The sequence below is a fragment of the Harpegnathos saltator genome, unplaced genomic scaffold, assembly GCF_003227715.2.
Source record: "Harpegnathos saltator strain DR-91 unplaced genomic scaffold, Hsal_v8.6 scaffold240, whole genome shotgun sequence".
Lineage (NCBI taxonomy): Eukaryota > Metazoa > Arthropoda > Insecta > Hymenoptera > Formicidae > Harpegnathos > Harpegnathos saltator.
In genome coordinates, this window is record NW_020230029.1 from 935,398 (window position 1) to 950,451 (window position 15,054).

The 15,054-nt window shown below is 33.5% G+C and overlaps 3 protein-coding genes across 9 annotated transcripts; 2 read left to right on the top strand and 1 right to left on the bottom strand.

Annotated features, from left to right (window-relative positions):
- The first annotated feature begins 14 nt into the window (after positions 1-14).
- On the top strand, positions 15-8,076 carry Usp47 (ubiquitin specific protease 47). 7 transcript variants are annotated; one of them, XM_011146172.3, is made up of 18 exons: positions 15-95; positions 1,320-1,397; positions 2,390-2,599; positions 2,700-2,934; positions 3,040-3,218; positions 3,300-3,474; positions 3,547-3,668; positions 3,748-3,941; positions 4,023-4,237; positions 4,448-4,671; positions 4,780-4,947; positions 5,014-5,392; positions 5,492-5,857; positions 5,973-6,398; positions 6,486-6,742; positions 6,843-7,205; positions 7,306-7,472; positions 7,559-8,076. In XM_011146172.3, exons 3-18 carry the CDS (start codon positions 2,393-2,395, stop codon positions 7,707-7,709), a joined length of 3,828 nt encoding a protein of 1,275 aa, XP_011144474.1. In that variant the 5' UTR covers positions 15-95; positions 1,320-1,397; positions 2,390-2,392; the 3' UTR covers positions 7,710-8,076. The 7 variants fall into 7 exon arrangements, with proteins under 7 accessions (XP_011144474.1, XP_011144472.1, XP_011144473.1 ...); XM_011146170.3 differs by having other exon boundaries at positions 42-249; XM_011146171.3 differs by having other exon boundaries at positions 42-245.
- Positions 8,077-10,986: 2,910 nt separating this feature from the next.
- LOC105186144 (dual specificity protein phosphatase 3) lies at positions 10,987-12,483 on the bottom strand. The gene is made up of 4 exons (XM_011146169.3): positions 12,200-12,483; positions 11,713-11,900; positions 11,410-11,633; positions 10,987-11,330 (listed from the first exon to the last, which is right to left on the bottom strand). The coding sequence occupies exons 1-4, from the start codon at positions 12,227-12,229 to the stop codon at positions 11,122-11,124; spliced, it is 651 nt and encodes a 216-aa protein (XP_011144471.1). The 5' UTR covers positions 12,230-12,483; the 3' UTR covers positions 10,987-11,121.
- A 1,058-nt stretch (positions 12,484-13,541) lies between these two features.
- On the top strand, positions 13,542-15,049 carry LOC105186148 (GDP-D-glucose phosphorylase 1). The gene is made up of 5 exons (XM_019842784.2): positions 13,542-13,878; positions 13,958-14,238; positions 14,307-14,409; positions 14,489-14,798; positions 14,868-15,049. Exons 1-5 carry the CDS (start codon positions 13,672-13,674, stop codon positions 15,020-15,022), a joined length of 1,056 nt encoding a protein of 351 aa, XP_019698343.2. The 5' UTR covers positions 13,542-13,671; the 3' UTR covers positions 15,023-15,049.
- The last annotated feature ends 5 nt before the right edge of the window (positions 15,050-15,054 follow it).

Below are 15,054 nucleotides of genomic sequence, written 5' to 3' on the forward strand. Positions count from 1 at the left end.
GACACCGGCTGAGGCTGAGAGCGAGAGAGATGCGCCGTGCAGGGAATATGGCGTAAAAGTGAATGTTGCACATGTGTCAGTGATTTCGGTGAGAGGTCAGTTCCCAAGTCGGATTCGGTGTAAACTGTGAGCGAATGACCGCGGCGAGTTCGGCTCGTTAGGAGCGGTTACACGTGAAGCCGAGTGAAAGCCGGAATTCGCGAAAAAAAAAAATAACGCCGCACGAAAAGACGCACGACGGAGACGTACGTACGTACACACGCACGATCGGTCGGTCGGTCGGTCTGTCTGTCTGTCTGTCTGTCTGTCTGTCTGTCATCGTGGATACATTCGTACAGCCACCCACAGCCATTTCGCACTCGCCCGCCTCGTTTGCATCGTGTAGTCGCGTTAAAATGTCCGTTATTTAATGAGTCGGCGATCGCGGTTTCGTGCATGATTAATTGCGCGGCTTGCGCGCGCGAGAATCGCGTAGTTTCTCGACGCTACCTACCGATCGCGATCGGGTCGATCACACGGGCGATTGGAAAGCTCCCCGGCCTTAATAAACTTATCTTGGCACGGCAATGCATTCCTATCTCCTGAGTGTCGGTTACCGCCTCGGGTTTCGTTAATATGTTACACCTCGTAACGATGAAGTAGCCGCTTATAATATTTACATAACATGAATGCATAATGCGCGTAAAAAACGTACGTATGTAATAGCGCTAAGATGCAACGCGATTAATTGGCGAATAAGATTCCTGGATAGGAGAGAGGGCTTCCTGCTGATGTCAGTCCGGTCAAAATATTGTTTTTCTGTTATGTCTTTCACATGCTTCGGTATGCGAGGTGGAAATTGGTGTCACACCGAATCTTTATAGCGATGCTAATTCAAATGTTTGTGTACAAACGTGATATCTTGCAAGATTTGAATCTTGCAGGAAAACTTTGTCTCTTTACACTTTGATTGTATCATTTTTGTGCTTTTTATATCGCTACTGATGATTACTGAATATCAGTGAAATTTATTAAGTTATATCAGTGAAATTTATTAAGTCATATCAAATATGTAGCACATATTTAAATTTGTTTAATAAAGTACACATACATATATACACACACACACATATGCATCATACGTATGTCGTATATGTGTGTGCGCGCGCGCGCGCGCGTGTGTGTGTTAAATCATGCAAATATAGATAGTGAGCAAATAGTGAGAAGTATATATAAAACAAAGATATGCTACGGAAGATATAGATAAAAATAGCATATATATTTCTTTAATAAATTATATAATTAGTTCCTTGAACTATATATGCCTAATAAATTTTTAGATTGGGCCAATCTGTAGTGAAGAAGCTTCATATTAAAGTATACATCGATAATACACCAGTACAATAAACAAAATATAGGTAAGCCAATGAAAATTAATTAAACTATATTTTTTCTGTCTAAAAATTTTTTAACTGTTTACAGAATTAATATATACTTTATCTCTCTTTCTCTCTCTCTTTCTTAGCATTTTTCTCTTTATACAAGATGTTACTTATAATTTTTAAAAATATTACATAGTATAATAAGTAAAATTAATTTCTATTTTATATAATAGAATATTTATTAAGATAAAAATATATGCAATGACTAAGTAAGAACATAAAGTTAGAATTGTATAGAATAAATTGGATAATTAATGGGTAATTTCTCAATATCAAACAAAAAAAAAGCAACTGCTATGATTTAGTTATTTTATACTTTAATTTGTTGAACAGAGGAAAAAAATTATATACTAGGAAAGCAGAGAGACAGAAAAAGAGGGGGTTGTAATCTCAGAGAAGAGAGCCATTTCACAAGCTTGGTTTAGACATTCTAAATATAGCTGGAGGCTCTATAGGCTTTCCGTACTGTGTCATGCCATGCAGAGCAGCATCCTGCTGTGTTGCGTAGATCTCGCTCATTTTCTGCTGTCAGTATGGCACAATGCCAATTTTTGTCTGAATGTATCTGATAAGCTTCTAATAGTTGTCTCATCACATATTCTTTCAGTATCTGTTAATAAAGTGTTATTTTCTTTATTTTAATATTATGTAAAATATCTTTTTTCTTTCATATCTATTTTATTAAAGTGTTAGTAAAACTTTAGTTTTATCATTTATTCTATATAATTTTATAAAAAAAAATATATATATATTAATAAAGTATTATCTTCTTTATTTTAATATTATATAAAATATATTTTTTCTTTCATATCTATTTTATTAAAGTGTTAGTAAAACTATATAATAATTTTATCATTTATTCTATATAACTTTATAAAAGAATATATATATATATATGAAAGTTTGTTTTCCTTTAGAATCTAGTCAAATATTTGAGGATTAATACATTTGCATTATTTTACTTGCAGATCATGGTTTGTAGGGCTGGTGAAAAGATTCAAGTATGTGCGATTCAATTTTCTATGCCTTCCGAGGCTAATCATAAACTTTGCGCTAGTGAAAAATTTTCCTTATTTGTATCTACACGCGTGAAGGATCTTTACAATTACATCGAAGAGCATTATCACATCCGGGCAGATACTTTTAAGTTAATTTTATTCACGTCGTCGTGCAAGATGGTTATTAATTACATTCTTTAAATATTCAGTATTATAAATATATATATATATATGCATAATGTTATAAATATGTTTTGATATAATGCAATGTTTATGGTAGACCGATTTGTCCGAAGTGAAAGACAAAACGATGGAAGAAATAGGAGTGGATTTCTCAGTTGATCCGAATGAGGCGAAAAATACTCTCTTTGTCACTGATTCCACAAATTCCTGGTCACAAAAAAACCCGGACTATGGTTTGCCAACGTATAATCTTGCAGCTGCACCACCTCTTCACAGTCCACCTTCATGGGGAGAAGATGTGAACTTCAAAAATTTCATTAAAACTGAGACAAGTACATATAATATCTGATTTAAGAAATTTTATTTTTTAAATACATATTTAATAACATAAATCCTCTTATCATTTCAAGCATGCATCTAATAGTGATTTCTTTAAGGTTACGTTGGTTTAGTCAATCAAGCAATGACATGTTACCTGAACAGTCTTCTTCAAGCATTGTATATGACACCAGAATTTCGTAACGCATTGTATAATTGGGAATATGTTGATGGTTCAGAAAAGGATGAAGCCCTAAGTATACCGTACCAATTACAGAAATTATTTCTAAATCTGCAGGTATAGCATTCATCTGTAATTACATTCGTTTAAAATTTGCACATTTCCAGAATAAATAATACGACATGTGTTTTCAAACAGACATCCACAAAGTCTGCAGTGGAGACTACATCTTTAACTAAAAGTTTCGGTTGGGATTCTACTGAAGCATGGCAACAGCATGACATCCAAGAGCTTTGCAGAGTTATGTTCGATGCATTAGAACAGAAATTCAAAAACACAGAACAGGCTGACCTAATCAACAGACTCTATGAAGGTATAAAATAGAACATAAATAATATATAAATTGGGACAATCTCTATAATTTGCCTTCTATTGTTGTTATTAGGAAAGATGATTGATTACGTTAAATGCCTCGAGTGTGGAACAGAAAAATCAAGAGAAGACACATTTCTTGATATCCCATTGCCAGTTAGACCATTTGGAAGTAACGTTGCATACACTTGTGTGGTAATATATTATGTCGCAAAATCTTGAGTATAATTCTATTTACATTTGTATATACATGGAAAAAAAATTGTTTTTATAGGAGGAAGCAATAAGAGCATTTGTGCAGTATGAAATCTTGGAAGGAGCTAATCAGTATCATTGTGAAAAATGCAATAAGAAGTGCGACGCGCATAAAGGATTGAAGTTTACGAAGTTTCCGTATTTATTAACTCTACATCTTAAGCGGTTTGACTTTGATTATAAAACTTTCCACAGGATCAAGCTCAACGATAGGTAGGTTTATTCAGAGAATATATGCTTGATTGGTGAAGATTTGTCTTATTGTAACTTCATGTTTTAACTTTGCTACCGCAGGGTCACGTTCCCAGACATACTGAATTTAAATCCCTTTATTTCATCCACATCGAGTCAAGAGTCTCCAGGTGGTGAAGAAGACATTGGTCTAGGTATCAAATGCGACGATAGCTCCACAACAGATAGTGGTACGTTGGATGATGATTGCATACCATGTGACAACAGTCTCTCCAACAGTAATCACTCGGCTAATCACGATCAAGACGATGATGAAGGTAATATTCTAGAGATAGTTATTTAAGGCAAAAGTATCAATGTGCTGGGCATGCTCATAATTCCAAACATTGTCGTTTTAATCTTTGAATAAGAATAATCAACTTTTTAACAAAGAATTAAGTGAGATCTAAACCATCCAATATACATCGAGACATTTACGTACACATCGAGACGATTTTAAAATTATCAAAACATTTATCCATCTACAGGTATAGATATGAGCAACGGACCGTCAACATCGAATTGCACTGTGCATAATCACGAGAACGAGAAAAATCGTGGTACTTACATGTTGGGAAGAGGTCCTTATCAATATGAACTGTTTTCCATCATGATTCACAGTGGCAGCGCGAGCGGAGGCCATTATTATGCTTACATCAAGGATTTCAGGACGCAAGAATGGCTGTGTTTTAACGATCAGAGCGTAACTCAGGTATTTGAGAAAGAATGTTGAAATAGCTAGATAAGCAGCCGATCGAGCAAACTCACATTTATACTTCTTTTTAATTTTTTTATTCATTTATTTATTTTTTCTTCCCAGATCACTCACGATGACATCCAAAAAACATATGGTGGTGGACCCACAAGAGCATATTACAGTGGTGCATATAGCAGTAGTACCAATGCTTATATGCTCATGTACAGGCAAATCGATCGAGCTCGTAATGCTTTACCTATGCAAGTTCAAGATTTTCCACGACATATCCAGGTATGGCTCGAATAAAAGAAATCTCATGTACATTGGTGCATATTACTTCACACTGTTTATTTTCAGGAATTATTAAAGAAGATGAAGGAGAGCGAGGATAATGACAGAAAAAATCGTGAAAAACAAATGTCAATACCCAGGCTAAAAGTTTATTGTCATCATCCGGTAAAGGGAAAACTGATGGATATCAAGTTATATGTCATGCCCGACACTACTTGGGCCGAGGCGACAGAGCAAGCGTACAAGAAATTCGGCCTTGAAGATGTCTTGAATTTGGATCAGTGTCGTTTAGTTAGTTATGAACATAATATCGATTTAATAGAATGCAGTTACGATGACAGAGAGCAAGAATCTGTGGCTAGTATTTGGCAGAATCAACATCGATTCGATTTGTTGTTAGAAATTCGTCGTAAAGATCAGAAGTTCGAGACATTTTTGCCAGGTGGTAAGTATGCAACTGCATGCGCATGCGTGTCTGTGTGTCGTGCATTAATTATACGTAGTCACAATTGAAATTAACAATGAATTTTTGATTGTCTCGTAGGAGTTGCAACGAAGGTATTTGTCATAGACGTAGCTAGAGAGGAGGTAATTGACGGTCCGATCAATATCCGAGGTTTATTGTCGCAAAGTGTTAAAGAGTATAAACAAATCGTAGGAAAAGTTATTAATATGGATCCTAAACAGATGAAAGTAATATTACCAAAGTATCCAGACTCATACGATCTCGTGGAAAACGATGATAGCGATCTTCAGACTGAAGGATTTTATAACGCGAAAAAAGTATTCGTATTAACGATGAGCGATACTGATAATAACAAACCTCTTCAAGAATCGACAGTGTACAAAATAATAAAGAACTTCAAGTACGTTATTTCCCTGCATATTCAGTTGCCAGATATCAGCAAAGGTAAGTCACTTGTGTTACCTACATGGATACGTAATTGCGCAATATTACGACAATTACTAAATTATAAATTTGTACGTTTTCTTCTTTTTCTCTTTTTTTTTCTTTTTTAATATAGAAGCGTTGGAAGAATCGAATATCCCGTCGTTGGAGGATAAATCCGAGGAAAAAGAGAAGCCCATCAGCAATGGCTTGTCCAAATTGGGTGTTACTGAATCACATTGGGATATTAATTCGAAGTACAATGAAAACTCAAAAAATTGCGCACGTAGCAACGAGGACACTACCGTACGGAACATAAGTCCGCAGTTAGGAGAAGCTGAGGAATGGAATACTCCCGAGCAGAGCAACAGCGAAGATAGTAGTCTTAGCGATAGCGACAAAACGTTGGTTGGCGACGCACCGGAGGACGACGATCCCCGACCGCCAACTTCATGGGACCGTCGCTTTAAGATCTCGAAGCAATTCGAAATAGAAAACTGGGACATCGATGACGATTCTGATTACTATTTCAGAGCGACATACATAAATAGCACTCAAAAACGTATGCCGTTAGATTCGCGCCTTTTCTCACTGCGACTATGATGTGTTGCTTAATGTTTTGATTCGATGTTCTCTTCTTGTTTTGCAGTACTTAAAGTATTAGTGGACAAAAGAATGAGATTAAGCACCTTAAAGAAAGAACTGGAGCCATTCGTAGGTGTATCTGTAGAATACTTCAAAGTTTTTCGTTTATCAAATGATACCGGTGAATCGGAATGTAGCTGCCTGACGGAACAACTAAACTCTTACGGCGACGGTGAAAAACTTAACATAAAACTTGGACGAGCCTTGCGTAGCGGAGAATTCAAAGTGAAATTATACCAGTTACTGATTGACTCCATTGAGGTACGTACGATAAATATCGTTTGTTCATATTTTTATACATACAAAATATATATCAGACCAACAGTTTTTATTTAACGTGATTGCTATTTTTATTTATCAGCCTTATAAGTTTTTGTGCGAATGGATTGTTTCGAAAGATATGACGGTCGGGCAAGCGAAGAAAGAGATATTGGCAGAAATAAAGAGAAAATATGACATCGACATACCATATGAAAGATGCCGGCTTAGGAAAAAATATTACAAAACAGCCTCGAAAGTGTTCTTGGACGACCAGAAGTTCGAAGATCTTCGATCACATTCACAATTCGAAATGATTATTCAAGAACTACCTGATAAAGAAACGGTTACGGATACCAATCAGATTGTTCTGTTTGTCAGAAGGTGGTTACCAGCAAAGTTAGAGTTGGAGCAGTTCCAAGAGATAGTTTTGGAGGATAGAACCACCGAAGAATTAAGGAAGAAAGTAAGTCGTACGCTGGGAAACGCACACTATTTCTGAATGGAAAGATTGAAAAAAAATAATATACAGGAATTATTTTTCATTAACTCCTTTGTGTTCTCAGCTCTCCTCGATATCAAATATTCCGGAAGAATTTATTACTATAGCGAAGGGGAAAGGTACTTTTCCATGCGACAACTCTGTGTTACGAATCCAAAACGAGCATGATTGGAGCGAACATCACGATAGTTTGTCTTTCAATTTTGAAGATGGCGCAGTCTTCTTATATAGGTATCTATTATTATTTATAACGTACACTATCGAATTTTGTACCCGCTAATGGTCATTCTAATCAGCACTGGTATCTAAATTTTCAGGGATAATAGGGAAAATCCGAAACGATTAAATCCCGACGAAGTAATGGAGATTGCTTTTAAAGAGAATTCACGTTTAACGCCGCTTTCTACTACTTCGAGTTACAGTCCACGCCGAGAGAGAGCACTTAAAATATATTTGGATACCAAATGATCGTCCATAGAGAGAGAGCACGCATCTCCTAAAAATCAGTTGCTAAATAGGCAAGTGTGCGAACACAAAACATTTGCACACGAAATGTTTGTACGTTGGGTATTTGTGAAATCAAAATTTCACCAAATGCCGAGTGTTTTGTGTTCCAGTGTGTCTTCAGCATTTCGAAGCTTCCGCGTTCCTAAAAGTTTTCGGCTTTTTGTAATTATTAAACTTTTGAAATTGTTTGGATTCGTGAAATATATAGTAACACGTAATTTCTTTTTGGGATCTCGGTTATCATATCCGGTATTGAGATTTCTAGAACTTATATGGAGTGTAAAATACTTGATATTATCCGGTCTGTTAAGTCAGTTTTCCATCTATACGAAATCCAACTAGAGCACAATTGTCGATAAAAAACGAAACTGAGAGGTGGCAGTGAAGAAATTTCTTGATACACACTCGACGAGAGTTCATATGCGAGTTATTGACTTCTCAGTTCCTTGCATAACAACGTAACTTGAATTTCCGTTACTTCCTTATTTTGGCGAATCGGCTCGATTTCTCGCTGTAGACAGTTTTTATATATACCTCTCTATATACTTGTTAAAATGAGAATATAAGGCATTAATCTTTTTGTCAGAAGGCTCATGTACGTCTAGTGTCAAAAGGCACAACAGTTTAAACATACTTTCGTCATCAATACTTTTGTTGTCACTTGTCTCTGGTATAATGATGTTTATTAGCCCTTTTAATGCCAAATTACGGATGATATTCTTCTAGTTTGTCAGGACTTATTTATTTTTTTTTCTTTCTCTCTTTTTTTTTATTTTTTTTTTCCCGGGAGGCTTCAATAATTTTTATCAATATTTTCTGAATTCAATCATGTGTGCATTAACAGCATTAACTCAGCTTGCATGAAAACCTATACAAATGTGATTAATTTTTTAATAACAGATATATTAGTAATATATTGATCATCTCTTAATTAATCTTTTAATTAGTCTTTTAATTAAGATTTGTTACTCATTAATATATGAACGTTCAAGGACAATAGTACGATCATTTCACAGAGAGAAATCTTAAGTGAAATGAGATACTAAATTTCTTCTCGCCATGTTACTGATTTATAAATCTGAAAAGCATATCATTGTCGGGTTAATTCATTCACTCTTATATTTATATTTGATATTAGTTTTATTTCATGATTTATATGTATCATCACATTGCGTTTATGAACAAATTATAAAAATATGATCGATATTATATATTTCAAAAGATATTAATAATTTTTAAACTTAATTGAAGTTTTCCTTTTTTGTATAATTTGATTGTAAATAATATATCATATTAATGTTATAACTTTTTTAAATTTATCGCGCGGAAATATGTGAACTATATTTTTATGTTTTATGTTACACGTGGAATAAAGGGAATATAGGGAAATGTTAGTTTGCATTTACTAGAAGTTTAATTTAAAATAACTTTCGCTCTTCTTTACTGCAGGAAACGTGGCATTGGAAGGGTTAAGAAACACAAATTATACATTTTCCATACATATCGTTTTAATTAAATCGCTTTAGTGGCAACAAATGTGTAGCATGACAACAGAATGAAAGTGATTTCTTCAAGGAAAAAAAATTTACAAAAATTTTCCGCATATTTTGCATTATTTTTAGAACGATGTTGGCTGTTATACGGCAATTAATTATGTCTTTGTAATGTTTAGCATAGATTTAACGTATATTTATTGCATATTTGTTATTGCGAAATATTAGTTTTCAGATTACATTGTCATTACCGGGTACGCATCCATTACATTACATAGTAACAGCCCAAATGAACAAAATAAGAGAATGTGTAAGATATGATTTGTACTAGTGAAATTTATATTGGAATAAGTTGTAATACAGAGTTAGTGGGAAAATTGAAAATTAATAGGCCTGTTCGTTTTGTCTGCACTGCTAAATTGGTGCAACAAGTTGAAGTGAAAAAACTTATACTTTGTCTCACTTTAACTTAATGCACCAGTTCAGCAATGCAGACAAAACGAACAGGCCTAATATAGCACCTGCTTGAACACACTATTCTCGAAGAAATATTCAAGCTTTCGATTTTATCCATAACTGGATGCATGTCGGATATTTGATTAAAATTTAAAACGTTACGTACGCGAGTAACGTTTAAGGAAATATATTGAGTGTTTCTTAATGATATATTAATCAGTTTCGAAGGTCGGCGGTATTGAAATACTATTACGAGCTCGTCTCATATTTTGTGCAGTATTTACTTGTTTTTGTCACAATTACAGAGAGAAGATATAAATGGAAATATTCCTAATTTAAAAATTGAATGTTCATTGTGCTTTAGCTGCCAATATTTATCTGCTTAAAACCTGCTTTCACATGGCATTCTGTTAATTTTTTTCTTTCCTTTTTCTTTTTTCTTTCTTTTTTAAGATGAAAGATTAATAAACTGGACCAAGTGGTAACTTAATAGTTCTATTTGTTGCATCTTTATTTATTTTGTTATCCTCTATTAACGTTTTATTTATCATCCGAGCTAAGCTTTAAACATAGTTTGATCATTGTTTCTTTTTTTTTTTATAATCATACTGAGAATGAGAAAGAATATCGACGCTGTGTCCTTTTAGCAGGATAGATAATAATAAATTTAAGAGACAGTGAAATACATTTGATCCTTTTTGTGGATAAGTTAATTGTAAAATTATGGAATATATCTCTATTGACATGAGTATGGATTGTAATTTAAAATTCTCCAATCACCGACGATGAAAGGTTATTCTCTGTATAATACACTGAAGTTATGAAACAAATTATATTTATAATTATTAACAATGAAATACTGAAATGTCTTAATTTATTGTTTGGATATATGATTACCTGCATTATTCCCTCTTATCCTTATCTACTTATTAGGTATGTGACATGTTACAATCTGTAACAATTGTTTTGCGCAAAAATTGGAAGGTTATAGATTACAAAAGAAATTGGAAGGTTATAGATTACAAAAGAATGTTAACTAATTCTTTCTCTCTTCTCACAAGGAAATACAATAGTAACAACCATAAAATACACATTTCTTAATGCTTATTGATTAAATATAACTAACTACTTCAACAGGTATCTCATTTTAACTGCTTTGTAGATGTTTTACACATACTATATGTTATATATATATATATATATATATATATATACACATACACACATATATATATATACATACACACACATATATATATATACATACATATATATATATATATAGGATGCCTTGATTTTTACAAAAAATTTCATAAATTCTATCAATATAGGAACAAAATTTGTTTGTTTTGTTTGTTAAAATAACATTGAAGTCTCTATATAGTGTATTTATCAAGGTTTATGTTAATTATGTCAAAACGTGTTTAGCAACAAGATTGCAACTGTTGTCTACGCAAATGATTGTCTAACTGGGCTAACTGTTGAAGAAAACCATTATTTGGATGGACATCCCGATTTTCACGGATCATTCGCAAGGCATTAACTGCTAACATGTTCTTTCTTATCATTAAATATGCAAGGACACAGGTGGCACTACGAGATACACCTTGCATGCAATGCACAAAAGCTTTACCTGAGAGAAAGCATATTATCAGTTTGTATACAAATATTGTGTTACAATTGAATATAGAAAATAAATATAGTTAAATTACCTCCTGTGGATATTGCTTCATGAATAAAATCTGCTACTGTATAAAAATATTTACTAATATCTGCAGTAGGTAAATCTGTAACTGGAATACCATAATACTTGATTGCTGTATCTGCATAATAATTACTATCTGTATTGACAAATCCATATCTCTTTCCCTCAGCAGCATTCAATAAGTGTGTTACACCCAACATTTCGAGATATTTCTTATTCTTTGCTGTCTCACTGTACAAGGAAGAAACCACTAAGAATAGTTGTATCTCATTATTAATTTCTCTCAGTCTTTTTGTATTTTTGTACTCACCCATTGCCAATAAATATTCCAGGATATACTTCATCACAATCAATTCTTTGTTGAGCTCGAAAATATTGTAAATCATCAATATTAGGATCAAATCCTGGTAAAGGTTTGAATTCTGTTTTTGTTTCGTACAGAACACATATTAACTCAGCTTCTGTGGTTTCTCCACCTGGTAATGGTTGCTTAAAATCCTTGACATATAAAATAAATATCAATATATGACAAAATGATAAGGAACAATAAGTCCATAAAAATTCATAAATTGTAAATAAGTTACAATTTTAAACCTATTGTTTCGGCATTGATGTTTCAATATCAAAAGAAGCATATATTTTTATACTTCAGAGAATCAATACATCCTGGGTTATATGTAATAGGTACATGAAAGCTTCTATATAATTTTAGCATTATATATAATTAAACATTTATCGATAGCTTTGCATCACTGTTTTAAAGGAGAGTTTATAAAAACATTAAGAAAATTTCTTACCCGGTCGTTGTCTCGCCACGTGCGCCTCATCGTGTAAACCACAGTAAACTGTGATCTTCAGCACGTAAAATATAACAATGTCGCGTTCAAAATTTATTTTTACATTAATATTGCGAAATCCTGTAGGTGAGCTAAATAAAACTTATGTGCGCGTCACAAATGATGGGTGCGGTCCGTTTGATGCTTCTATAAGTTTCGAAATATTTCTTTTATACAGTTACAATTAGGATAGTCAAATTTAAATAATGATAAAGAATTTTAATTTTGCTTGCCCGGGAATACAGTACAAGGATTATAAATATAATAACTCTTATTTATTTATTATTTGCGTTTAAAAATAACAGGTCTAAAGATTGAGGCTATGTTTCAAAATTCACTGCCAGTACTGAAAATACATAGTTTGTGTCACGTATATTATAGATTTTCAGTGCTGGCAGTGAATATTGGAACACAGTCTGAATAACTCATGGGGTGCGTTCCGTTTCACGCATATGCGCGCATTTATCTATAGTTTATGTCACGTATACTACAAAAAAATGCGCGCACATGCGTGAAACGGAATGCACTCTTGGTCTGTTCTTTTTAGCTGCACTGCGGAACTAGTGCAATAAGTTAGAATGAGACAACTATATTTTTCCTCACTTTAATTTATTGCATCAGTTCAGTAGTGCAGCTAAAAAGAACAGACCACTTTATTTTTAAGGGTCTATACTATAAACTAAGGCCCTTTGCCAATACCAAGCAACAAACAATAAGAATAAAAATAGACCAATCACAATCAACTATTACAAAAATAATCTATTGCCTGTTGCCTGTGGCATTATGCAAGGGGCTTAATGGTCTATGCTTTTCAGCTGCACTGCGGAACTAGTGCAATAAGTTAGAATGAGACAACTATATTTTTTCTCACTTTAACTTATTGCACCAGTTCAGTAGTGCAGCTAAAAAACAGACCAATTGTAAAGCCCTAAACACAATGCCAGGCAACAGGCAATAAGAATAAAAATAGACCAATCACAATCGACTATTACAAGAATAATCTATTGTGATTGGTCTATTTTTATTCTTATTGCCTGTTGCCTGGCATTGTGTTTAGAGCTTAAAGTCTGTGCAGTGTGGTCTACAATGGGTGCATTCAGTACTACAACCGCTCACTGAGCGCTAAGTGAGCTCTTGCATTTGATTGGTATATACCTTTAGATTTAAAAATATACACCAATCAGATGCAAGAGCTCATTTAGCGCTCAGTGAGCGGTTGTAGTACTGAATGCTCCCATTGTAGACCACGCTTTACAGCTATTGTAGACGAGCCTTTATAATTTTTTGCTCTTTTTTTTTTTTACAGAGAATCATAATTTTAACTTTCCATACTTCATATCGACAGACATTAGATATATATGTATATTTCTTTTTTTTTCTTTTCTTCTTTCAATAAAAGATTTATGATAAAATCACTATTTTAAACATCTATAATGCATCCGCACAACCAAGTTACCACATTCACCTATGATACCAAACATTTTAATTTCATTGTTAAATCGCACAAAGAAATTGAGGCCCCATTTGATAATGTTTTACGACGGAAATGGAAACAGGCTGAAGAAGCCAAGATCTTCCGATATATTTTAAACATAAAGGACAGTAAAACATTAAAAGGAAGATACAGGTTTCTGGCACAGGTATGCTTACCCATATGTATGAAGAAGAGAATAGGTAACGTTTTTTCATTGATAACGCATAACGCAATAATAATTTTAGTTAAATCCGCAACGAGCATTGTGCAGACGTGCGCCACAATTGATCACATCAATGTCGCAGCCTTTCAATTCCACAGCCTTTAATTTCACTAAATTAAAGCAACCAGAGATATTACTTGACATAGGAAATGGCGATGGCAATGACATAGTTGCAATTAATACAAGCCCCTTGGAACAGTGTCATTGTTTACTTCTAACAGAACGCTTAAAATGTTTGCCTCAAAATATGACAGAGTATAGTCTGCGCAAAGCGATAGAATTGTGTCTCTTAAGCAATTCATGGTAACTGTAATGTCAATTAAACACGATGTTAAAGGTATATTTTAATTTTTTATTTGTTTGTTTTTTAGTTTTCTCAGGGTTATCTTCAATAGTTTATGTGCTCAGGCGTCTGTTAATCATTTACATTGGCATTTATATTATTTGACACATGAGATGCTTCTTGAATATATTGTAAGTAATTTTATAGTTAACAGTAGACTATATTGCCACCTATTTGCATTGCATCATTGGGTGTTATTTTTTACCTCAGGATATTTGCAATTATGCATATGGAGTATATTTATTGGTAGATTATCCAGCAAAGGGACTATGTATAAAATTGTCCAGCTTTGAAAATATTGGGGATTTTATATCTCGAGCATTTCTCGTAGTGAATTACTTACAGTTGCAACAAATAGCACATAACGTATATATCACACGAGCGAAATTAAAACCAAATGATGAATTATACAGTGACTTACGAATTTATGTTTGGGCTAGAAAGTCATGTGTTGGTATCAAAGATACAATTGCATTTATGCCAGCAGTATGCGAACTTTTTGGGCATTTATCAATTAAAGGTAAGAGTGAAAACCATAATTAGTATATTTCTTGGATATAATTGTCTATAGTTATATACGTAATTTTAGATGAGAATGTATATGACAATCTGAAAGAGAATGATGTGGTTGATCTTCTTAGTGATATCACGGACGAGTCTTTTTTACTAGTCAAAGATAAGCTTCTATATTTTTTAAAGGAACACTTAGGAAAGGAAATATCAGAAAGTTCCAAAGAATGGTAATAATAAATCGTAATCCTCTAAATCCAATCCTC